Below are 27,203 nucleotides of genomic sequence, written 5' to 3' on the forward strand. Positions count from 1 at the left end.
AGGCCCACAGCCCACAGGCCCTCCACTGGGAATTTATATGCTGGTTAAGACTGGATGACAGTGATGTGTCACTGATAAATATTCCTACAATACTTTCAGCATTCATTATGCATGTCATAGCTGAGCGTTTTCACAATGACTTATAGGGACGATGTAGCCAAGTGGTTAAGGTACTGGACTAGTAACCGAAAGGCTGCTGGTTCAAGCCCCACCACCGCCAGGTTGCCACTGTTGGGCCCTTGAGCAAGACCCTTAAGCCCCAATTGCTTAGACTATATACTGTCACACACTTTGGATAAAAGCGTCTGCTAAATGCCAAAAATTTAAATGTATTTGTGTTTGTGTATTGTGGTATTATGGGCTTCAATTTCTATAAAGGATGCTATTATTTTGCTTGTTTTGGCAAATTCTTATGAACAAAGCTCACCCAATCTGAGTCGGTCTCTAGGGAACTCCCATTTGTTGCTGTCATAAGGAAGACGGTCACACTGCTCACTGAGGGGCATCTGGTCTGGATCCATGATGATAGACAGGTAGCCTGCTTTTAAATCTGCAGAACTTGGCTAAAAGTAGCAAAAAATTTAGATGTTAAAACTCATAAGGATTTCATTTAAGATTTGTCATCATAGTGTCAACAGAATGTCTACAATACGGTTTCATCAAGTTTGTGAACCTTTCAAAAACCCCAAAATGGCTGGATTAATTACCTTAAAAATGTGTCTGATCTTCATCCAAGTTATAACAATGGACACAGAGTTTAACCTAAGCAATTACCACCCAAACAGTTGTGTGTTTTTGTTTCTCTTTGCATTTCTATTTGCATTTTCCCTCTTTTCTTCACAATGTAGTCATTTACAATTCACATTCCGAACACAAGTCTAGACTGAAAAAATATGTAATACTCTTGGCTAAAAATTTCTTTAAAGTCAGCTGTTCCAATAAATAAGATATGATTAGAGGTGTGTCCGGTGGGATTTATATAAAACACTTTATAAAAAAAAGACACATATGGCCAACATTTCATGTGTTTTGCATGTCTTAATTTTGGTAAAAGACCAATTGGTTGTAACATTGTGTTTTGAGACAATAATCTCTGAACAGAGATTAGCCATAACATTAAAACCACCTCTTTGTTTCTACACACATTGTCCATTTTATCAGCTCCACTTACCATATAGAAGCATTTTGTAGTTCTACAATTACTGACTGTAGTCCATTTATTTCTCTACATACTGTTTTAGCCTGCTTTCACCCTGTTCTTCAATGGTCAGGACCCCCACAGAGCAGGTATTATTTGGGTGGTGGATTATTCTCAGCACTGCAGTGACACTGACATGGTGGTGGTGTGTTAGTGTGTGTTGTGCTGTTATACGTGGATAAGACACAGCAGTGCTGCTGGAGTTTTTAAATACAGTGTCCACTCACTGTCCACTCTATTAGACACTCCTAAGTAGTTGCTCCACCTTGTAGATGTAAAGTCAGAGACAATCGCTCATCTATTGCTGCTGTTTGAGTTGGTCATCTTTTAGACTTTCATCAGTGGTCACAGGACGCTGCCCACAGGGCGCTGTTGGCTGGATATATTTGGTTGGTGGACTATTCTCTGTCCAGCAGTGACAGTGAGGTGTTTAAAAACTCCAGCAGCGCTGCTGTGTCTAATTCACTCATACCAGCACGACGCACACTAACACACCACCACCATGTCAGTGTCACTGCAGTGCTGAGAATGATCCACAACCCAAATAATACCTGTGGTGGTCCTGACCATTAAGGAACAAGGTGAAAGCAGGTTAAAAAGGTATGTAGAGAAATAGATGGACTACAGTCAGTAATTGCAGAAGTACAAAGTGCTTCTATATGGGAGGTGAAGCTGATAAAATGGACAGTGTGTGTAGAAACAAGGGTAGAAACAAGGAGGTGGTTTTTAATGTTATGGCTGATCGGTGTATATATATATTTTAATAGTAGCTTTTAATAGTCTATAGTAGTCTTTACCTTTCTCAGTTTGCGGATGAAGAGAATAAGCATAATCCAAAGGAAGGTGGCAGCTGCTCCCGTGGACACTAGAATGATCACTTCAATATTTGGCTTGCCTTCATCATCTAAATTAAGATAAAGCACATGTGAAGCCATTTCTAAATGTGCTCCTTAATGCATTTTAGGAACTTATTTACTTTACTGTAATTTCTTTAATGGAATTTTGTGTACATGTGGTTCATCTGGACACATGACGTGGTTCACACTGTGTTTATTTGTACAAAGCACACAGGCATTTATTGCATACTCTACACTCTTTGAGCCATTACTGAAACTCCAACATTTATCAGGCTGCCTAAACAAGTAGGAATTTCATTTTGTAAAAAGCCAAAAATAATGAAGCCATTGAAGCGCAGTCCTTGCTCTGTTTGACTTTAGCTAAATTTATTACAGTCTGAAAGATGTTGGCTCATGCAGACGTACACAAATATTCCAAGCTTACTTACTATCTTGATTTTGCTAAACCCCTTTTTTAAAGAAACAAGTTAGAGAGGAAACTATTGTTAAAACAAGGCTGCAATGATTACTTCAAATTAATTAGCCTGTGCACTAGCTGATCATTACCAATGTAATGCCAGAGGTACCCCGACTCAGCTGCAGACAAGTGAAAATAAATCAGCTCAAAACAAAAAGTAAACAGTCTGTTAATAAGTCACATTCTAGATTGCATGTTGTTGCAGGCTTACCTCTGCTTGGGTTTTCCAAAATGTCTAGCCGTTAATGTTCGGAACAATATATAGGGAATTCGAGCTTGCATTAGGAGATTTTTAACCTTGTTTAAAATATTTTGCAATGTACCAATGTGATTCCTGGTAGTGTGGGTTGTTGATGCAGATAAACACCTTAAATGTGAGCTATAATCTGTAAAAGTCTATTAAAAAACAAACTAAAATTTATTGGGGGGGGGGGATTCAAAACTTGAATCTTCTTCTGGTGAAGCCATCACTCTTGTTCATATGGATATGGAGGTATGATTTGGGTCATTGTCTTGCTGAAAGGTGAAATTTTTGCAAAGGCCTGAAGGTTTTGTGTCAAAATTGAAATTTGGAGCTGTTCATAATTCCCTTTACCTTGACCAAAGCCCCTGTTCCAGCTTAAAAAAAACAGCCTCAAAGCATAATGCTGCCACCGCCATGCTTTACTGTGGGTGTGGTGTTTTTTTGGTGATGCACAGTATTGTTTTTGCACCAAACATACCTTTTAGAATTATGGCCAAAAACCTTGGTCTCATCAGATGATAACACATTTTCCAACATGCTTTTGGCAGATTTGATGTAGGTTTTTGCTAAATGTACCCAGAAATGGGGTCTGTGGTAGACTAGTATGTGATTTGGTAAACTGTGTCTGCTTCAAACCTGCATTTCACACTCTCAACAAAGTTGGAGGACTCAAAGCTTCAACCACATTTTGACACATCTTTACCAATCAATCACTGCCGAGACTGAAATCATTGGATATTTAAAATCTTCAGCTCTGTCAATACAAAGGTTCATCAAACTTCTAAAAAGCTTTGAAAATCAGTTGAAATGTCAGTTGAAAATCATCCTTGACGGATCATTTAGGTTTTCTTTAAGAGTGTTTTAAGTTCAAGCCCTTTGCTCTTTATGAAGTCATTCTTCTAGTAATTAATGAAGCTCCTTGCTTGCAGTGCAGAGGTCAGCTCCCAACTGAGGGAACCCCCTGTGTAACCCCATCATAAAACACCCTGGAATCTTCATGGCATACCCAGTAACCTTACAACCTATCTCTTGTAATAACTTAAATGTTAAATTGTGGCTTGGGTTTTGTCTTATTTGTCCTATTCATATGAATGCATTGCAATCTAATGATACGCTATGACAGTATTTCGAAACAGCATACATGGTGGCGTTTACCTTATGTACAATTTGTTTTCCAGAAATGAAACAGAAATAGCTATTTTGTTTCACAATCATGCTTTAACCTTAGTTTTGCATGTAAAACAGGAACCAGTTGAAGGTCAGCTTAAGTATTATTCTGCATACTTACCAAGTACAGTGATGACTGCACTAGAAGTTACCACACCTTCAGCATTACTGGCCTGGCACTCATACACGCCTTCATCCTCCTTTTTAACCCGCTGAATGATCAAGACCCCATCATCACTTAAGGTAATCCCTAAAGGCAATTAAAAAGTATTAATTAATTTATTTGTTTAATTTTTAATCTCAAGTAATTGCTTGAGAAAAGTCTACACTAAAAGCACTGAATGCGTGTCAGGAACACACCCCAAGTACCAGTCTATTGCAGGGCATATATGCATATATCAAGGTGGTTTCGAGCAGGAAATCCACCTACTGGCATGTTTGTAAAAGGTAGGAGGAAACTGGCGTATCCAGATTAAACTCACAAAAAGAATATGCAAGATTCCACACATACAAGGATTTTATCCAGCACCTGGGTCCTTGATTATATGATGTACTTTCATAACACCAGAAGTACACTTTGTAATTGGTTCCAGACTACTGAAGAGCATCATAAACATAATTATTCACACTTAATCATACTTAGTAACCAGTTTATGCACCATACATGGAGCGAGTAACCAGAGGCAATCATCTAACCTGTACATGCTCAACCATTATTCTATTTTTATTTTCAAATAACATCCAGTTAAAAATCTACTGCACTGTATTATTAAATTATTCATTTGAAAATGAGATTTAAACCCAGGATCCTAGGGTTGTATATTTTATATAAATTAATATGAGTTAAAATTGTTATTGTTATTAAAAAGTACTATTAATTATTATAATGTAATGAAATGTAATGTGTGGTATAAAGACAGTACAGTGGTGCCGTACATAAAGCTCAAAAGACATCGGTTTGATCCCTATCCTGTTACTCTAGGTCACTAAATGTTTGTTGTGTGTTTTCTTTATGAACTTTATTTTTCCCTTTTCCTAAAACATGCTGGTAGGTGGATTAGATAAGAAAATATTTTCAGGATTATTAAACAGTGAATAAATAAGTATGTGTAATGCCTTTGTAATGCCTTGCGCTTACTGTATCTTGAAGTCATATATGATACTGAAATCAATGTGAACAGTAATACATCTTACCTGGTCCTTCAGTGATCGGAGTATTGTCTTTGTACCATGTGATAGCTGGTTGGGGCAAACCATGGGCCAGACAAGCCAGGGTCAGAGTGCTGCTGCTGTTTACATCTTGATTGGTCAAGTTCTGCCACAAAAATGGAATTCTTCTCTCTGTATAAATGAGATCTGAGTTACGCAATAAGTAAAATTACCTAGAAGATAGATCAATATGTGAATTGTAACTAATATGCCATATGGCCAATTGAACATGAACTTGTAAGACAGCCTTTTCAAAACTATGGACATTATAACCTGGATTCTTTATACCATTCCCAGCAACCTCACCACCTATCTCATGTGACAGCCTAAATGTTAAATTCTTGCTTAGGTTTTGTCTTATTTAACAAATGCATTGTGTTTTTCAGAAATATACCAGAAATAGCTGATCTATTTCACAATCATGATTTAAAACAGGAAGGAGTTGAAGGTCAGCTGATTCTGTGTATTCTGTCTAGTACAGTGATGACTGCACTAGAAGTTACCACAACTTTAGCATTTCTGGCCTGACACTTATACACACCCTCATCCTCTTTTTTTACTCGGTGAAGGATCAAGACCCCAATCATCACTTAAAAGTATTTTCATAGTAAAATATTAAAATAGAACCCCCCTTCTGGCTTTTAGAAAGACTTCTAATAGATTGTGTTTGTAGGACTTTGTGAATAACAATGCATTTGTAACGTCAGGCACCATTGTTGACCTGGATCGTAATCAATGTTCCACATTATCCTAAAGGTGTTCATTGAGATTGAGACCAAAACTTGCAGGCTACTGGAGTTTCTCAATACCAAACTCATCCTTTTGATTTTATAGGCTTTTATATCTGCAATTAGGTAGGATGTTCACAGACTTTTGGCCATTTAGCATAATATAAATAAATGTTAGTTTACATTCATATACCACAAAAACAAAATGCCATGCAATTATAATAAACTGCAATAATAAAAGCTGAAATAGAGATAGATAGGATTTTATCTGATTTAAAGCTCCAAAATAGAATATAGTTAATGAAAAATGTAATTTGTGTAATAATTTATCATTTAAAATTGTAAACTTTGAAGTACTTGGAAGGTTTACCACCAATGGCAAAATGATTTAGGGCAAACATGTTATTAATAGTAAGAATTGTTATGCATTATAAATGCATTATCTTTTCCAACCTGTTGATTGATTTTGACTTTGAATATTCCATTCTATATAACATAATTATAACATTATTGTTATAGAATACAGATTGTACAATAACAACAACTAGAAATGACACAAATGTGTAAACACATGTTATATGCTAATAATATAAAGCCTTCTTTATAAGCCCATCAGTATGCTGGATACACTTTATCCCACTATTCAGATTACAACATAGATGGTTACATTTCTCAGATCTTCTCAAAGAACTTACCATCAACAATTAAAGCAGAGGTTGTGTTAACCTCCTGCATTGTGTTGAGGTTGATTGCTCTGCACTGAAAGCCCTTCATATGATCTTTGGAAACATTCTTCAATCTGAGTGATGTGGAGACAGAATAAGGACCGATTCTCTGTACTGAGCCATCATCCTGAACGAGGCGGTTTTGCCAATTGTACCAGCTCAGGTTATCATAGAGGAAGCGTGTGCCCTGGCACGTCAATGTCACATCTTCTCCCTCAGTTGTGGTCAAGGGTTCAATCCCAAAAGACTGGTGATAATCTGCAAGAATTGAAAATTACAAGTCATAAGTCTTTAAAATGAAATACATTGACAATATACAGTTAAAAACAAAAACAGCAATTACAGGGTAAGTTATCAGAGCAAATCATGCTCTGGCTCGCACTACAGAACACAAAAGTGCACATCTCCAGTCACGGAATGTCAAATTTGCAGTTATTTCCTGTTTCATCACTGCTAATTGGAAGCAGGTTGTTGGCGGATGGCGGCAGCGACAGCCGACTACAACGGCTACAATAGGAACCAGGCTGAGGCAAGGCCTCGGGGGGAGCTGGAACACACTTGTTTATTCGCAGCACTGGAGAGCGTCTCAAGTTCCGTAAAAGAACACAGCTGTTATTACAATTCGGTCCCTCTCACCAGCATTCCTGTGGTCAGTCATCCCCACCTTGGCACAGCACATTCTCTGGGCCATTAAATTCTCCTCTGTACCCATGCAACCTGCCATCACTTGGATTCAGTAACTGCTTAACTGCCACTGTCAGGCTGATGTTTATCCGGTAGACATTATCCTTAATTTTCCCTAATTGTTCAAATCTAATATACGCATGCATCTGACGTTCTCCATTTCATAACCTTCTTTTAGGGTTCAAGAACATTTGAACCTGTTCAGCTGTCTATAAAAGTGATTCACACCAGCTGAGAATTGAGAAAGAAAGTAGCAAGTCTGCCAAAAGAACTGCAGTCGGGAACACATCATACACATTGCCATATGGCTGCTGACGTGTTTTGCCTTTTCGTTCATTCAGTTTGCCATGCCGCAAACGATTACTGTTGATGCCCCCCACTGTTATTTTTATTGAACAATTTAATGTGGGAATTCTTGTGTGTGCTAAGTTAAATGCCATGACCATGAGTTACAATCAATTTTAAGATCATTCTTAATTAAATGACACATATGCCAGCAATTGCTGTATTTACAATCCAGCATTCGAATTACTTACCATTTACATAGAAATCAGTCTTCATGGTCCTCTCCCCCACAGCATTGCTGGCTTTGCAATAATAGGCTCCTGACACATTAGCTATCACAACCAGGGTGCTTATAGTCTGTGAATGGACAACACATGCTCAGAATAGAAATGTTCCACTACACTACCTAAACAACTGCACGCACAAACAGCATACTTGTACAGCATATTTACTTTATGTTTAGATGGAGCAGCAAAAAATGCAGCTTAGAACACAGCACAGGACATTTTTAGGTTTTTAGATTTCTCAATGCAATGCAACTTAATGTTGAAGATTATGTGAAACTGGGTGGGTCAACCCTCATAGAAATACTGTGATCTATGAAATTAATCTGTAATTTTCATGTGATGATGTGAAAGCAGCGGTGCATCGGTGGCTATGCGCTCAACCATAAACACCAATTCATTTTTAAGTGCCATGAGTATTTAATAGAAAGGACATTTTTTGTGTCACATGTAATTGTAACAGGTTGGATTTGCTCAATTTCCTCATGCAGTCTGACAATCACAGCATGTCACACAATGCCGAGAGTCACAGTCTAGACCAAACAACACATCCTGTCGGTGCCTCAACCAGTCAGTAGTAGCTACTGTTGAAGCAGTAATGATGTAAATCCCAATTTGGTCACCCCTGCCTCTGACACATCCAATTGCCTCTTTTGAGTGTCCTGCCAGGGTGGTGGTGATGGGATAAAGTAATAAACCAGCCCTCCACTGAGTGCCCGAATGTAATAGTTTAAAAAACAAAAAACATTAAAATGACATAAAATCACCAAACTGAGTATCACTAATGTAAACATTCTGGTGTTTTTAAAACCAGTTAAACCTGACATATACAGGGGTTGGACAAAATAACTGAAACACCTGTCATTTTAGTGTGGGAGGTTTCATGGCTAAATTGGACCAGTCTGGTGGCCAATCTTCATTAATTGCACATTGCACCAGTAAGAGCAGAGTGTGAAGGTTCAATTAGCAGGGTAAGAGCACAGTTTTGCTCAAAATGTTGCAATGCACACAACATTATGGGTGACATACCAGAGTTCAAAAGAGGACAAATTGTTGGTGCACGTCTTGCTGGCGCATCTGTGACCAAGACAGCAAGTCTTTGTGATGTATCAAGAGCCACGGTATCCAGGGTAATGTCAGCATACCACCAAGAAGGACAAACCACATCCAACAGGATTAACTGTGGACGCAAGAGGAAGCTGTCTGAAAGGGATGTTCGGGTGCTAACCCGGATTGTATCCAAAAAACATAAAACCACGGCTGCCCAAATCACGGCAGAATTAAATGTGCACCTCAACTCTCCTGTTTCCACCAGAACTGTCCGTCGGGAGCTCCACAGGGTCAATATACACGGCCGGGCTGCTCTAGCCAAACCTTTGGTCACTCGTGCCAATGCCAAACGTCGGTTTCAATGGTGCAAGGAGCGCAAATCTTGGGCTGTGGACAATGTGAAACATGTATTGTTCTCTGATGAGTCCACCTTTACTGTTTTCCCCACATCCGGGAGAGTTACGGTGTGGAGAAGCCCCAAAGAAGCGTACCACCCAGACTGTTGCATGCCCAGAGTGAAGCATGGGGGTGGATCAGTGATGGTTTGGGCTGCCATATCATGGCATTCCCTTGGCCCAATACTTGTGCTAGATGGGCGCGTCACTGCCAAGGACTACCGAACCATTCTGGGGACCATATGCATCCAATGGCGGTGCCGTGTATCAGGATGACAATGCACCAATACACACAGCAAGACTGGTGAAAGATTGGTTTGATGAACATGAAAGTGAAGTTGAACATCTCCCATGGCCTGCACAGTCACCAGATCTAAATATTATTGAGCCACTTCGGGGTGTTTTGGAGAAGCGAGTCAGGAAACGTTTTCCTCCACCAGCATCACGTAGTGACCTGGCCACTATCCTGCAAGAAGAATGGCTTAAAATCCCTCTGACCACTGTGCAGGACTTGTATATGTCATTTCCAAGACGAATTGACGCTGTATTGGCCGCAAAAGGAGGCCCTACACCATACTAATAAATTATTGTGGTCTAAAACCAGGTGTTTCAGTTATTTTGTCCAACCCCTGTAGGTAACAGTGATTTACTATAATTTGAGTATACAAAATTTAAAGCATGCTGGGATTAGATGTCAGTCTGCTCATTTCACATTTCTGCTGCACTGTTTTAGCTCTGAGACAAATCTGCAGTGTTAAGAATGATTCATGACAACTGATGGAAATGTAAAATTTATGCTGTGCAAATTATGCTGTTCCACTCTGTTAGTTCTATACACTTAGTACATGGTGTTGTATTGCAGGAAAACTATATAATCCCATGTTACATGAGCTTAGATTTCACTACATATACCCAAAGGACTGGACCCCTGCATTCTAGCCAGTGACCCCCCCTCACCATCTTACTTTTTCCACCCTCCTGGCCAGAAAACCTAACAAGAAATTTGTAATTTAATTTGTATATTGTTTTTATTCGAATCTTCTTGAAATTTCTGAGATATCTACACAACATAAGTATTAAACACTTTAGCTAATTACATTAAAATGTAAAAAATTTAAAAATTACATATGAACAAATGCCAGATGCTCCTAATTTTAAGGTTAATTAAGGAACTCTGGGATGATACTGCAGTGTTGATATAGTTGTGCCTGCACATAATTATTTTAAAACTTTAAACTACTGTGGCTGGTAGGAATGTAAACGGTGGTAATTCAAGACAAAAGCTGTACTATCATAGAAGCGCAGTGAACCATTGAAGATTACTAAGATTACTCTAAGGCCTGTCTGTAGTAAAAACACACTTTCATTAGCTTAATGCCTTGTTAGGCTGAAAGCTTCATTAAAATCACTTAAGTCGACAATTACTCATTTTAAATAACTTATGCAGTATAACTAGAAAAGCTGCCCCATCATGTATCAAAATAAGAGGCAGGCTTTGAGAAGAAATATAGATTTCAGAGAGAGCTAAAAGAAGGTGAATTAATGTATTTGCTCCTTAGAAACCTACAGTATGTGAGAAAACCTAATAAAAGTGCTATGAAAGCAATTTTATTAACCTTAACTATTGAGTTTTAAATTGTTAATTATTTCATCAAACCAACCTACACTAAGAAAATGAGACAACAATTATACCGATCAGCCATAAGATAAAAAACACCTCCTTGTTACTACACTCACTGTTCATTTTATCAGCACCACTTTCCATATAGAAGCACTTTGTAGTTCTACAATTACTGACTGTAATTTGTTTCTCTACATGCTTTGTTAGCCCCCTTTCATGCTATTCTTCAATGGTCAGGACTCTCCTAGGACCCCCACAGAGCAGGTATTATTTAGGTGGTGGGTCATTCTCAGCACTACAGTGACACTGACATGGTGGTGGTGTGTTAGTGTGTGTTGTGCTGGTAGTGTTGTGCTGGTAGTGTTGTGCTGATGGAGTTTTTAAACACCTCACTGTCACTGCTAGACTTAGAATAGTCCACCAACCAAAAATATTCAGACAACAGTGCACCATAGGCAGTGTCCTGTGACCACTGATGAAGCTCTAGAAGATGACCAACTCAAACAGCAGCAGTAGATGAACGATTGTCTCTGACTTTACATCTACAAGGTGGACCAACCAGGTAGGAGTGTCTAATAGAGTGGACAGTGAGTGGACACGGAATTTAAAAACTCCAACAGCACTGCTGTGTCTGATCCACTCATACCAGCACAACACACACTAACACACCACCACCATGACAGTGTCACTGCAATGCTGAGAATGATCCACCACCCAAATAATACTTGCTCTGTAGTGGTCCTGAGCATTGAAGGACAGAATAAAAGCAGGTAAAAAAAAGTATGTGGAGAAACAGTAATTGTAGAACTACAAAGTGCTTCTATATGGTAAGTGGAGCTGATAATATGGACAGTGAGTGTAGAAACAAGGAGGTGGTTTTAATGTTATGGCTGACACAAATGTAAACTCTAAAAGTCTATTGGCATTTTAAGCTAAAGCTGATTTTGTACATGTATTTTCAAAATCGCTCTGCAGTCCATCTAGTACACTTACCTTGTTTTTGCCATTTATCTCTTTATTCTTAACAGAGAGCTCCTTAATTATGTTAGATGGATATGTGGAGTGGACGCTTTCCTTAACAGGGATTTGATCAGTGTAAAATCTGCATCTGTTAGACAAAGGGAAAAGGAAAGTCACTGATAAGAAGCTTGTTATGCTAACAAAAGCCAAGGGTTCTGTGCAAACTCTGATCCACACATTACATGCTTGCACGTTTTTTGGCAAATCAAAAACGTATGACATCTGCTGTACTCGTATGAAAACAGCTTGTATTTAGTTTTTTGGTTTGGCTGTGAAAGCCCACAATATTCAAGAACAGGAGTCACACATAGGGCAGAATGCTAATAAGACTATTAGGTTTATATTTAATTGTTTAGGAGACAGAAAACAGCTTTTTTCCTAATTAATAACAAAGTGTTGGGGGAAAATGACCTCTTAACTGGTGCAACTCAAAATTATTTGCATTGTACCACTGACCTTTAACTTTTCAGTCCCAACGATTGTCTTTACCCTGTTTAAATGTAGCGTGCTAAGCTGTCTTGGGGCCTGGTAGAAAACAAAAGGTTATGCTACATCCTTCTGAGGAGAGCAACAATTGATTTAATGAGAATTGAGGCCAAAGAGGAAATGGCAGTGTAACAGGAAGGGCTAAGTCATGCATCACCATTTAAAGGAAACACCCCTATTTTCTGGCTGACTGAGATAAGACCTAAGACCTCCCCGATAAACAAGGAATAGCTGATTACTTCTCACTCGTTTGATTAGCAGAGACCTGAGCGATTTACCCTCTACCACTGACACCAGCCCTCTATACCACTGACTCTTAATAACCATTAACACTGCAACCCTGCAGTCATGACATGCGGTGGACATTTATGACAATTTTAGTGATTAATTTTCTAGTATGCAATCTAGGATGTTTTATTTTGGTAGGTTGGTGAAAATCAGTGTATCAATTAATAACTGTGATTTTATGTGTGGAACAGGGCAGATGGCATAATGAAAAACATTAAATAACAAATAATTAACAAATATTTAATTACATAAATAAACCATAAGAAAGATAGATAGATAGATAGATAGATAGATAGATAGATAGATAGATAGATAGATAGATAGATAGATAGATAGATAGATAGATAGATAGATAGATAGATAGATAGATAGATAGATAAACTGTATAGATAGATAGACAGACAGATAAGAAAGACAGACAGACAGATAGATAAAGAGATAGACAGACAGATAGATTCACTTTACTGATCCAAGAGGCAAGTTTGTGAATAATATCTGCAATTTAATGTGGGTAACACTGGCACACAACCAAAAGTATGACAGCAGTGTATGGCATCTGGGAGGTTACTAAAGCAGAATGTCAAACCATTTACTGACTGAGTTACCAAAAACAAAACCCAGAGAGCGTCAGACAGAGTTCCCACCCCATAGCTAAATAGTTTCAACCAACAGTAGCAATGATGTTTGATGAGAACTAAGAGAACTACACTTTCCATCCAGCTGCACCTCACCTACATGCCAGGCCAAACCAAGATATACCACAATGTAGTTGTGTACAATGTCTTATGTGGGTAACATTAACGAATAGATAAACAGACCAGCTAGCTGCGGGTCTTTTGATTAAGAAGCACTAAAGCTTTTACAGTCCTTATTGTTATGTAATGTGATGATTAAAAATCATTAATAATAATTAGAGATGCTATATGGCGCTTCAAATCAGTTTTAAGTTTATTGTGACTTCTGTCTTATGATGACCAATAAAATTTTTATATGAATAGAATTATTTATTCAAGAGCAGTTGTCCATTTAGCAGCTGTTTTTAAGCTCAAAGGCGATTATTTCATAATGACACCCTATTGCAAACAGTAACTGGAATTGTCCTCTGGCTTAATACGGCACATCAGATTGATAGCAGACAGCCTGACTGCTGGTTTCGTTCCCATATTGAGTCATCTATAAAAACCTTTTTTATTACGGACTAAAAACCACAATGCTTCTAAACAAGTGCTCTGTCAAACCACTGAACATTATCAATATTTATAGCCTACATGTAGGACTTCAACTTGTTTTGTCACAGATTTACTCAATTCAGTAATTCTGGATTGGTAAATAACAGGGAATAAACAGATACTGTATTAACAATCAGCCATAACATTGAAACCACCTCCTTGTTTCTACACTCAATGTCCATTTTATTAGTTCCACTTACCATAGAGAAGCACTTTGTAGTTCTACAATTACTGACAGTAGTCCATCTGTTTCTTTGGTGGTGGTGTGTTAGTGTGTGTTGTGCTGGTATGAGTGGATAAGACACAGCAGATGGAGTTTTTAAACACCTCACTGTCACTGCTGGACTGACTATAGTCCACCAACCAAAAATATCCAGCCAACAGCGGCCCGTGGGCAGCGTCCTGTGACCACTGATGAAGGTCTAGAAGATGACCAACTCAAACAGCAGCAATAGATGAGCGATCATCTCTGACTTTACATCTACAAGTTAGACCAACTAGGAGAACTGTCTAAAAAAAGCTGGGAGTGGACAGTGAGTGGACACGGTATTTAATACCAGCACAACACACATTAACACACCACCACCATGTCATTGTCACTGCAGTGCTGAGAATGATCCACCACCTAAAAAATACCTGCTCTGTAGTGGTCCTGATCATTAAAGAACAGGGTAAAAACAGGTTAAAAAGTATGTAGAGAAATAGATGGACTACAGTCAGTAATTGTAGAACTACAAAGTGCTTCTATATGGTAAGTGTAGCTGATAGAACGGACAGTGAGTGTAGAAACAAGGAGGTGGTTTTAATGTTAAGGCTGATCAGTGTATAGGACTAATGTTTAGTTATTAAAATATAAACTCACTTTGTGAGACTGGGATCAGGGTCACATGGTTGCCACAACCATGTGATGTCAGGTTCCGGGTATCCAGAGACAGTACAGGTAAACTGATGTTCCTGGTTATGCCTGTAGGTCTGAGGGCCTAGAGGTGCCACCTCTTCCTCGGATATCCTGGGCTTTACTGTGAAGACACAAACGGTTATAATACAATGCTTTTAAAACATGATGAGAAAAAATGAAGAGCTCATGGCTTAGTGATACAAGGAAAAACAGACCTTAATTTAACCAGAATTAACTCCTCATGAATGTCACCAAAACACTTAATTGTTACCATGCATTTCTATTGCTTTTGCTATTTCTGAACTGTAATCTGTGTAAAGATAGATACTGGCTGATCCAATAAAATAATTTTATGCAACATAAAAAGGGTCCTCGTCCTTGTATGGCGTGATTGGAGTCCCAAGAATGTATGAGAAAGTGGAAAAAACTGAGGAGACATTTTTTTCCCAGAGTGAACAGCCACCCAAGTAATAGCTTTCTCTCTTTGTGTATCTTAATGCCACCAAAACACAAATAATCTCTGTGGTATTGCATGTTTGTATGATGTGCCGCCACCCTTATTTCGTCTCATTTAGAGTCATGTGATGTTCACGACTGGAAGCGAATTGTTTGCTATTGCTATAAAAAGACTAATTTTGGAGTAAACAAGGGGTGAGCTGTGGGATATAAACTAATAACACTATGTTGACCTTGTTGTGGTCTGGTTGAAGAGAACTATTTTTATCACCTCACCCACATTAATAATTTCCAGGGAACTTCCAAGAAGTTGAAGGAACAAATGACTTTTATATTTGATGTCTGCACCACTCAAAAAGTTGGAAAAGTGGCAAGATAAGAATACACAATAATCTTTTGACATATTCTGCAATAAGTTGGTGACTCAACAGATAACAGCATAAATGTTGGGTATTAAAGAAGTGTCGTGGCTCGCCACTTTGTGCCAAACTTGGAGAGAACTGTAAATCAGTTTAAAAGAGCAGTTCTCAAGGTAAGATTGTAAATAATTTAGGTATTTTACCATCTACCATACACAATATTGGAAATAGATTTATGGAATTCTGTGTAATCATTCTCAGTCTGTGTAGGGCAAGGATGAAAATCACTGCTGAATGGTGTAACCTTTGATCCCTCAGACAGCATTGCATATCTCACAAAAATTGTTGTCCTGTAACACAGTCCGACACTGTATTAAAAAATGCAATGTGATACTCTTATTTCGCAAAAAGAAAGTCATACATCAGTTCTGTGGGCTCAAGGTCATCTCAGATGGATCAAAACACAATGGAAACATATGCTGCCCTGTAAAATGAACCTTAAATCTTTGTGCCAAAGACGTTAATAACCATCCAGACTGTTATTAGTCTGCAAAAGTCAACATTTGTCAAGGTTTGGATGTGCATCAGTGCCCATGGCATGGGTGACTTGCACATGTGTGAAGTAATATTGACAGAGAGGTGTATATTGGAATATTGGAGACATATGCTGCCATCAAATCGACATCTTTCCTGAGGCATCATTTTGCACATGCTACAACAGTATGGATTCATAGATAGGTTAAGGTAAAGGGCTAGTAATCGAAAGGTTGCTGGATCAAGCCCCACATTTGCCTGGTTGCCAATGTTGGGCCCTTGAACAAGGCCCTTAACCCTCAATTGCTTGCAATGCATATTGTCACAATTGTAAGTCACTTTGGATAAAAAACGTCTGCTAAATGCCACAAATGTAAATGTAAAATGTAGACACAAAGTGCGTGTGCTTGACTGATCCGCCTGCAGTTCAGATCTGTCTCTTAGTGAAAATGTAGGATGCATTATGGAAAAAAAATCAAATAATGGCGACCATGAACTGTTTAGCAGTTAAAGTACTTGCAAAACTCCAACAATTAATATCATAGTTCTGAAATAACTAAAAAGTGTAATTATTTAATAATTAAAGGTGAAATAACCATGGTAATCATCTATATTTTTATTATGTCAGAATTTATTTTCAGATATTCAAACCAAAACCTCCTTTCCCAAAATGTTGCCACAAACTTTATATCATAAAGTTGATTTTACATAAAGTATTTGACTCTATACCCAGGGTAGAAATGGGTATGGGTCAATAAATAGAAAAGGTCTCTACATAAATTTGGCCATAAAGCATAGCTAGAAACATGGTTTGTAAGACAAGACATGTGGAGTGTGTCAGAGTTGGATGAAGTGAAGGCCGTGTGCAGAGCAACGTGTGGTTCCTCACATCCCTGAAGCTCTTTGAAATATTACTAATCAATTCCAGCTGCACTTGCAGCATCAGGCTAGCCCCACGAAAACCTGCAGGAATTCCAAACATAGCAGCTACCTGCAGTCGAGCTCATGGGGTTCGAACAGATTTATTAGAAAAAGCTGACAAACATGTTCACTTACTTTTACATATCTTGATTCATTGACTTACCTTTGACCAAAAGTGTGTAGCTTATGTTTCTGTGAATCCCTTTCTCATGGTTGGACAAGGCAATAGTGAAAACCCCAGCATCCTTTTCTTTCACCTCCTTGATAGTAAGATTATAGCCGAGGGTCTCATAACACAAGGAGTCTTTGATAGGCATGCCATTCTTGTACCTGTAAATGTTTGTCACATAAAAACAGTGACTTGCTTCTTTACAAATTACAATTCTTTATGGTATTTAACAGATGTTAAAATTGTATAAAATTCTAATTAACCTACCAGACTACTTTATCTGGTCCAGGCAGGGCATTGACCCTGGGGTGAAACTCAAATCTTCTTCCTTCTCGAACAGTGACGACCTTTCGACCCCTGTAGGTCACATTCAGGAATGGATGCTCTGCAAAGATTTACATAAATATTTCCTCACTCTCCCAAAGAAATGTAACACATAAGAAGTAATTGTGCATTTATAGCTGCAAGAAAATTATTAATGTAAATCATAATTTATATTTTTTTCAGCTGCACCCATATTTAGGGGCAACGCTCCAATTTTTATCAGTTAAGACCAGCATTGAGGGGGCACTGAAGTGCACCTCCCAATGGCTAGGCTGTTTTAGGTAACTGGTTAAAGATAAAAATTACAGAAATCATGGTAATTCCACAGGGCTTTCAAAATTCTTTCAACTGTATTTAGCATGAACTTACCAAACACAGCGACTTTTACTGAAGCATGCTTAGAGTCATCAAGTGTTCCTGTGCAAGTGTAGGTGCCTTGGTCCTCCATAGTAATGTTGTGTATGATTAGTGCTTTGGTCATCGTCATCTTTTTAGAAGGATCTTCCATCGTACTTTGAAATTCATGAGTGCGAGTGATCTGGAATACAAATAAAACCTTTTTATACACATTGTTCTAAAACTCTGAATACTTTATATTCAAAAGTAATTAAGGAAATTTACAGAACTTACATGACTCTTCTGGAATTTCCAATCAAAATTAATCCTGCCATTGAATGTGGTGTCTCCAGAACAGTTGAGAACCAGAGTGTCTCCTACCAGAACTCTTGGATGCTCCGGTGTGATGCGCACATTCCTTAGAACATTGGCTATTTAAAGGATAAAGAAGTGTATCACATGAATGAATGCAATAACGTTAACAACTGCATCATTTAAGTGTTGCATGCATTAGAAAGTTACTTACTACGTCGTTGAGGGATGAAATGTAAAGCTTTATCCGAACTTGTCATACATGTGATCATGCTGTACATCTGAAATGAACCCATTGGAATCCTAAAACCCACTTTTGGGTCCCATGTCACTCCAGCTTGGATAGATGTCTTCATGGCGGGCATCTGAGTAAGAAAGAGAAAAGAAATGTGTTTTGGGACAGGCTCTGGTTGGACTAAGTAGCTAAGTCCCAAAAAGCATGTTTTATAATAGACTAAGACTTTTTTTGCAATGTTATTTTATTCCAAGCACACTTGTCTTTTTCGTCGATTTGACTGAAGCGTTCACATTATTACTTTGGCTGATGTAAAACATAGTACAGCAGGAGAGATGAAATGTTACAATTAATTAAAAACACGAATAGGTGAAAATAGGGGAGGATGAATAGATAAATCTTCCCTGCCAGATGAATGGCAGTTCCAAAATTGCTATCATTTCTAAACCAATACATAGTGAATTACTACAGTATAAAACACATTCCTGGGCCTCTCATATTTCATATCCCTTAAACAAGTATTGATTGTGGAACTCTGTAGCTGTTCAGGCTACTATTACTGTACCAAAACCTTTCCTTCCAAATAATTACCATTCAAAATTAGCAGCATTTTCTGACAAGCCAATTTTTTCTTTTATATTTTGAATGTAAAAGTTTAATATTGTTAACTAAAAACTTAATAACATCACAGTCTGTTTCTGAATGTTCATGTAGAACTGTCCAGCATAATGAATCCTAAAACAATTAAAATAAGAAATGTGTTGTAGATGTTATAAATGTATGTAATATAAATGTATATGTTTAATTCCGTCACATTTTTTGCAGTATTACCATACTATAGCAATAACTAATACCATAACTAGAAAAATGTAAACCAACACTGTCTGTTTTCTTAAGATAAAATTGAAACTAAACCCATGCACCATAAAACCATAATGAAACTAAACTAAAATTGAGAAAGCAAAAAACTACATTGAATTTAAATTAAATAAAGAAAAATAGTAATACTGCTGATTATTCGAGATGGTCAAATTTAAGCAAAAGGTACTAACAATTAATTAATTATTATTTCACATATTTGTTTGTGATATGCTTTGTTCTGTCATTATAGAAGAAAGAAAAGCAAGGAAGGAAGGAAGTGGGTAGGATGAATGCCACAGATGTTCCAACAGCAGGAAAATGTGCCATCTGAATGAAAAGTGTTTGTCCATGGCAAAACACTGTGGACTGTAGGTTTTACATGGTACCAGTATTGAAAATGCATCAACATTAATGCAAACCCTTTGACTTAATTTGGCCAATTGTTTTTCCTATAGCTATTTCCCATAAAGGATGTATAAAACAGGGACTGTATTTATAGTCCGTGTTTTCTATTCTTGGACAGAAAAAACGTCAACAACTATTCTTAAAGGAAGTAGACAGGATGGCTCCATGGCCCACCTCAAGCTTCCTTGTATCTCTGCCAACATTTATGTTTTAAGCATGTGACTTCATTAAATCATGCCACATTATTTCAGAATTTTTCATGATTAAATTAGTCAAATTAATTATATATAATTAAAACATTTATAAACTGTATAACAAAATTATTATATTATTATATTGATTAATATTAGGTATTTAGGAGAGGTATAATTTCAATTTAAATACATTCAATTTAATAATTCAAATTCATACATAAAATATGTGAAACAGCAAAGAAAACATACTTACTGTTATCAAGGCAACATTTACACTAGGAGATGTTGTCCTGCAAGGGACCTCCAGCACTTTGTCATGTCTGTATATAAACAGGATTTTTTCACTGAAGGTCTCCACAAATGGATGATTATCATCTGTGGACAAAATATACATACGTGTAAATATAAATACATAAATAATTCAAATAATTACATTCCCACCCACACTATTAAAATTAAATCACAAACCACAACTAAATGCAAAACATTACTCCTCATTAAAATAAAATATTTTACAATAATAATTATAATAATAATTATTCTCTAATAATTATAGACTACTATTTAGCATAGGCTCTTTTATAATAACTACTGAAAAATAACCGATCATGCCGCTCAGGTGGCGCAGTGGTAAAACACGCTAGCACACCAGAGCTGACATTTCGAACTCGTCAGTCGAAACTCAGCTCTGCCACCTGGCTGGGCTGGGTGGCTACATGAACAAGGACTGGCTTGTTGTTCATACAGGGTGGGAAGCCAGATAAGGGACCTCATAACTGAAGCAATTACGACCTCTGCTGGCTAAATGATGCATAGCGTCGAGGAATAATGTGTTGATCAGGGTCTCCTTACACAAAGCTGGTCCACATATGAACTCGCCTCGTGCAGGTGAACAGATGCAGTCGGCTACTGCACACATGTCAGAGGGGGTGTGTGTCAGTCTCGCTCTCCTCAATCAGGGTGAAGATCAGCATCAGTAGAGAGTAAGCGTAATACAATCGGGTAATTGGATACAACCAGATTGAGAGGAAAATTAAGAAAAATGCAAAAAAAAAAAAACTTGATGCCTATGTCTCTGGTGTGCTAACTATTTTTCTGATTAACCTGTTTTTCACCATGTTAAACATGTTAAAGACTAGTAGCAAAGCATTCTACAATTGACAAACTAAATGTACAACATTTACATTAAGATATAAGATATAATTCATTGGTTCCACAATTTGTTTTTATTAGGTTTTAATGAAAGGTTTCCAATATATGAAACTGAAGTGCTGAAATATAACACTTTAAATTAGCTGGAGTAGGTAAGTTGTAATTGTGGTAACTCACTACACACTTAGCAATAGTAAATGAGAAACAGACCAGTATTCTGTTACTATTAAAAGTACTGGCTAAATTGTTAATGTATTAATAACTATTAATTGGTTCGTGTTTAGTTCCTGTATAGTTATCACCTTACTAGGAAACTGGGAGTTTTGTGAAGTGTTACCACTAAAGAACAACTCTTGGCAAACTGTTTCAAGAGGCATTTTGAAACAGCAAAGGCTACACTGGGGCTGCAGGATAAATTTGAAAAACAGGAGCCCAAGCAGGAAATAATAGTCAATGACCAGAACTTCCGACGCAATCACACTGTGCTTCCTTCTCTTAGAACAAGTCAAGTCCAGTATGAATGCCTTCCTTTCCAAGCCTCTTTGCCATTCTGTCCCAGAACAGCTGTGTTTTACAGTTGCAACCAAAATGATTCAACCCTCATGTAAATAAGGTTTATTAGAAGAATTTACAAACTTTCAGCTTTCAGTAATAAACCAATCACACAAGGTTTTACCAAATTCAACACAAAAACAAGAGACGTCCACAAACTTAAGAGATGATTGTCTGGCACAAACAAAGAAGAGAATACAGATAGCAAAGGCACTGAATGTTCCTAGAGATCCTGTTGGAAGCTTAGTTCAAGTAAGTTCAAATGAACGCTGGCTATCCTACGTGAATATGGCAATAAGAAAAAGCTATCACTGGCTGCCACCAGATTCCTGAGGAAGCAAAGATTTGGTGGCAACAGGCACCAAGATTTCAGTTTAATCAATAAGGCGCATATGCCTGAGTTCTAAGTCGTACACTTCTACTGACCCAAAAGTTTGGGGGGTTTTTTCTGTAGAGCAAGAAAGTTTTCAGTTTTTTCAAGTCTAAGACTCAATGGTATGTCTGGAGGAGAGAAAATAAAGCATACGCTGAAAAAAACACCCTGTCTGAGAAGCTCTGAGACTGCATTGTTTCGTCTGACACTGGAAACCTGGGGGGCAAGATGGATTCAATCAGGTATCAGGAAATCCTAGAAGAAACTTTGATGCTTTCTGAAGCTTGGGGTCATTGAACCTTCCAACAGGACATTGATCCCAAGCATTCCTCAAAGTCCACCAAGACTTGGTTTCAGAAGAAGTCCTGGAAGACACTGAAGTGGCGGTCACAGTTGCTTGATTTGAACCCCAGCACACAAACTCAAGAATATTGGATAACATTGCCAATGAGGAACAGGCTAAGATTCCTCAGGAGAGCTGCCAGAAGCTGGTGTCTGGTTATGCATAACATTTGCAGCAAAAGGACACCGTACTAGGTACTGAAGGTGCTTGTCATGAAGGGGCAAGCACATGCATACTAAATGACTATAATAGTGCGGCTAATCCATATTTGCATTGTTAAAAAATTGAGTCTCTAGGCTTTAACAGTTTAAGCATCAAAACAGTTTCATTTCTAGAGAATAAAAAGAGCTTTAGACTCACAGTCCATGGTAAAAATGATTAAGTACCCACATTCAAGCATCACATTCACCCATCTATCCATCCTTCCATCCAAACTATAAGCAATATGGAGTTGATGCAAACATTAGTACCATAACAGTCTGTAATCTTGTGTCCAAAGGTGTTGAAAAGGTTAAGGTCAGACCTACCAAAAGCTGTATTTAAGCAATACTTGTTATAATAATACTAAGATGTTAAGAAATTAATTGGAATAAAACCTGCACACTATTTACAACTGTGGCACAAGTAAATAAATCCTATTATTTGATTTTATTAGTATGATTCATGCTAATATTAAAATATATGACTTACCTTTCACAAACACATAAGTGGAGATCTCACGTTCTCTCGAATCGTTGTGGCTGCAGGTGTAGCGTCCTGTGTCAGTGTGTGTTAGGTTGTGTATCACCAGCTTGCTGCAGTGTGCACTGTGCCCACACTTGGTAATATGCACCCCTTTAGAGCTTAGGTCCCGACTGGGCAGCCCCCAATGCAAATGAGTAGAACCACTAAAATCAAATGTTAAGAATCACTTATAAGCATCTGTAAGAAACAATTGTGTTAATGAATTAAATAAATTTTAAAATGTAAGTTTTCTAGAATACAATGTTAAAACGTCTAGAAAAACCTGTTTGATGTCTGTTTAACATTGTTGCGTGTGGAGTACAGAGTGATCACGTACACAATTTTTTGTAAAAGGTGTCTAAAAAATAAACAGGCTCTTCCGTGTCGGAATGCACGTATACAATACACAGTCTGCTTCAGTGGAACGCTTTAATAACAACATTAGCGCAGATATTCACATACATTTTCCAGCTTTTTTGTTGTGTTTAATAATTATATAATGAAAAGTGATTTTGTGTTAATAATTTAAGTAAAATTTATTTGCCTATTAGAATTACTTAAATGAAAATCAGACCACAATGTGACTAGTTCCCAAGGGTTCAAAAACCTTTTCTTGTTAATAGGTATGTCACTAAAAATTCTTGATTCTTAGCAAATCATGTATTTCAGATCATATACACCGGTGAAGCATAACATTAAAACCACCTCCTTGTTTCTACACTCACTGTCCATTTTATCAGCTCCACTGACCACATAGAAACACTTTGTAGTTCTACAGTTACTGACTGTAGTCCATCTGTTTCTCTGCATGCTTTGTTAGCCCCCTTTCATGCTGTTTTTTAATGGCTAAGACTCTCTCAAGTACACTACAGAGTAGGTATTATTTGGGTGGTGGATCATTCTCAGCACTGCAGTGACACTGACATGGTGGTGGTGTGTTAGTGTGTGTTGTGCTGGTATGAGTGGATAAGACACAGCAGCGCTGCTGAAGTGTGTCCTGTGACCACTGATGAAGGTCTAGAAGATGACCAACTCAAACAGCGGCAATAGATGAACGATCGTCTCTGACTTTACATCTACAAGGTGAACCATCTAGGTAGGAGTGTCTAATAGAGTGGACAGTGAGTGGACACGGTATTTAAAAACTCCAGCAGCACTGCTGTGTCTGATCCACTTATACCAGCACAACACACACTAACACACCACCACCATGTCATTGTCACTGCGGTGCTGAGAATGATCCACCACCTAAATAATACCTGCTCTGTAGTGGTCCTGTGGGGGTCCTGACCATTGAAGAACAGAGTGAAAGGGGGCTAACAAACCATGCAGAGAAACAGATGGACTACAGTCAGTAATTGTAGAACTTCATAGTGCTTCTATATGGTAAGAGGAGCTGACAAAATGGACAGTGAATGTAGAAACAAGGAGGTAGTTTTAATGTTATGGCCGATCGGTGTATTTTACTCAACAAAATTTGATTTGTAATTTATTTAATTAAGTGTAGTTTAGTTTGAAATCTGAATCTCATACCGTTTTATAAGTCTTTCACATGGGAATGTTTTTTTTCTGGGAACATGTGTTCAAAGAACACATATTTCAAATAGGATCCCATTTAACAAATCCCCGAGGAGCATCAAACATGTCTGACATACCGATGGTTTTTTATCCAGACGGAAGGGTCAAGCAACTTTAACCCCTCATAATAAGATGTATAAACAGGCTGTATCAGAAAGCATATAGTGTACATAGCCTTGTAGGGAAGTGTCACACTTCCTTTAGGGCTTAAAATTCCTAGAATGCTTGCAACATGATGCAAGTTTTCCTAAATAATCAACAAGAATGCATGTTTCAGGCTGTTTTTCTACACCCCCTTCCAAATCCATTCTTACTTATTCTGCATCACCTAAATGTTTGATTGAATGAGACCCTACTGGTCTTTAATGTCACTGACTGTGCTTTAACCTAGAAAGAAATTTTTTGTTTACCTTTATAGTTCAATAGTGAAAATTTAATGGAGTTTAGAGCCAGGACAGCCAGAGAAAAAAAAAATATGTTTACTCATATCAACTATGCTTCCTGAAGTGTGTCTGAGTATTCATCTTTAAATCAATGCTGGATTTAAAAATGTTTGGATATTTCATCTTGACAATGACAGAAGCTTAATGCAAGATTCATTTGCTCAATATTTTCAATATTTTTTCAATTTGCGGAGCATGAAAATTCTTTGGCCATGACTATAGAGCACTAGGGCAGAAATCCAGGCTCTGTGTGTGTTTGTGGTAGTAGAAGCAGCAGATCCACCAAGCAAAACCATTTTTTATTTACGTTATTTTATTTTCTCTGGGTGGGCATGTTAGACCTTAATTATTTTTTAAATGCAATAGATTTAATCGCAGAACTGGTTTCAAGAAACTATTTTAAAAACCTCTCATGTCAGAAGAAATGAAATGCCAGCAAATATTCTGGCGTACAAACAAACAACCACAGCATCTTTGTTCCACGCACTTCCATTTTTCTTGGTTTAGCTTGGTTTGTTTTGTTGTAATGATATTAATGCCCCCAAAATAATAAAAAAATACTATTGTATACTATTGTACTACATTTCTTCACTTTTGTTCTTTAAAGAGGAACATCATTGTAAAAAATACGTTAATTAATTTACAAACTTGATTACAGAAACTTGCTATCCTAAAATGTGATGTAGAACACTTAACAATAAAACTGTTTCTACACTCGATTTTATCAGCTCCACTTACCATACAGAAGAACTTTGTAGTTCTACAATTACTGACTGACAATTACAGACCCCCACAGGACCACCACAGAGCAGGTATTATTTAGGTGGTGGATCATTCTCAGCACTGCAGTGACAATGGCATGGTGGTGGTGTGTTAGTGTGTGTTGTGCTGGTGTGAGTGGATCAGACACAGTCGCGCTGCTGGAGTTTTTAAATACCGTGTCCACTCACTGTCCACTCTATTAGACACTCCTACCTAGTTGGTCCACCTTGTAAATGTAAAGTCAGAGACGATCGCTCATCTATTGCTGCTGTTTGAGTTGGTCATCTTCTAGACCTTCATCAGTGGTCACAGGATGCTGTTGGCAGGATATTTTAGGTTGGTGGACTATTCTCAATCCAGCAGTGACAGTGAGGTGTTTAAAAACTCCAGCAGCATTGCTGTGTCTTATCCACTCATACCAGCACAACACACACTAACACATCCACCACCCAAATAATAACTACTCTGTAGTAACCCTGGGAGAGTTCTGACCATTGAAGAACAGCATGAAAGGGAGGTAACAAAGCATGCAGAGAAACAGATGGACTACAGCCAGTAACTGTAGAACTACAAAGTGCTTCTATATGATAAGTGGAGCTGATAAAATGGACAGTGAGTGGATAAACAAGGCGGTGGCTTTAATGTTATGGCTGATCAGTGTATAACTGTAACTATAATTATACTTAATAATACTTAGTAGTATAGAGCAACAGTAAGGCAAGTAGTCAATCTAAATAGCTCATGAGGTGCAAGAAATCTGCTAATATTGTTTTAATGTGTAATTTTCTAGAGGTAAACATTCTAATTAAATGTCATTCCTTAAATTCCTTACTGTTGTGCATCAGATCTTTTTAAAAGGCTAGGTACAATGACTGTACAATCACTGGAGTAATTCATTTTACTGTTGTCCAGGTTCACATCCTGTATACCAGCACCAGTCGGCCAATCTCGTTATGAAACGTACAGTAATTATGATTACTAGCAAGCGCCCAGCAGTATAATTGGATGATCACCCCCCCAAGGCCCAAACCACAACGAGAGGTCTGAGAAACAGCAGTCATAATTTTACAGGATGTGTGTCTGAGATGAAAATACACTACCTGCAGACGAGTGTAAGTGTGCCTCCAGCATGCTGCAGGTGTGGGTCATTAGGAGGATGCAGCTGTGGGTCTGGCACCAGCCCTGCAGGAAACATAACCCAGTATAGGCCATCAGTAATGAAATGGATCTACTGTACTGCCACTGCTTGCAACACACAGAGTCTAATCAAACATGGGGATGAGTAAGTAATCCTAACAGACAACAACATCCTATAACAGACAAACTATTCTACTCTCAGAATTCAT

At 37.8% G+C, this 27,203-nt stretch overlaps 1 protein-coding gene across 1 annotated transcript in view; it reads right to left on the reverse strand.

The window, feature by feature from the left end:
- The window catches only part of kdrl (kinase insert domain receptor like), a 71,252-nt gene that overhangs the window by 29,992 nt on the left and 14,057 nt on the right, over window positions 1–27,203 (reverse strand). The window contains exons 2-17 of the mRNA XM_063000494.1: window positions 26,958–27,039; window positions 23,042–23,238; window positions 20,185–20,306; window positions 18,451–18,601; window positions 18,219–18,355; window positions 17,958–18,126; window positions 17,532–17,649; window positions 17,259–17,425; window positions 14,790–14,946; window positions 11,898–12,012; window positions 7,806–7,911; window positions 6,556–6,843; window positions 5,118–5,264; window positions 4,045–4,173; window positions 1,996–2,102; window positions 428–563 (exon numbers count right to left, since the gene is read on the reverse strand). Coding sequence (XP_062856564.1) covers window positions 428–563; window positions 1,996–2,102; window positions 4,045–4,173; window positions 5,118–5,264; window positions 6,556–6,843; window positions 7,806–7,911; window positions 11,898–12,012; window positions 14,790–14,946; window positions 17,259–17,425; window positions 17,532–17,649; window positions 17,958–18,126; window positions 18,219–18,355; window positions 18,451–18,601; window positions 20,185–20,306; window positions 23,042–23,238; window positions 26,958–27,039 — 2,328 coding nt within the window. The remainder of the gene's footprint in view (window positions 1–427; window positions 564–1,995; window positions 2,103–4,044; window positions 4,174–5,117; window positions 5,265–6,555; window positions 6,844–7,805; window positions 7,912–11,897; window positions 12,013–14,789; window positions 14,947–17,258; window positions 17,426–17,531; window positions 17,650–17,957; window positions 18,127–18,218; window positions 18,356–18,450; window positions 18,602–20,184; window positions 20,307–23,041; window positions 23,239–26,957; window positions 27,040–27,203) is intronic.

Source organism: Trichomycterus rosablanca, chromosome 8, assembly GCF_030014385.1.
Source record: "Trichomycterus rosablanca isolate fTriRos1 chromosome 8, fTriRos1.hap1, whole genome shotgun sequence".
In the NCBI taxonomy this organism is placed as follows: domain Eukaryota; kingdom Metazoa; phylum Chordata; class Actinopteri; order Siluriformes; family Trichomycteridae; genus Trichomycterus; species Trichomycterus rosablanca.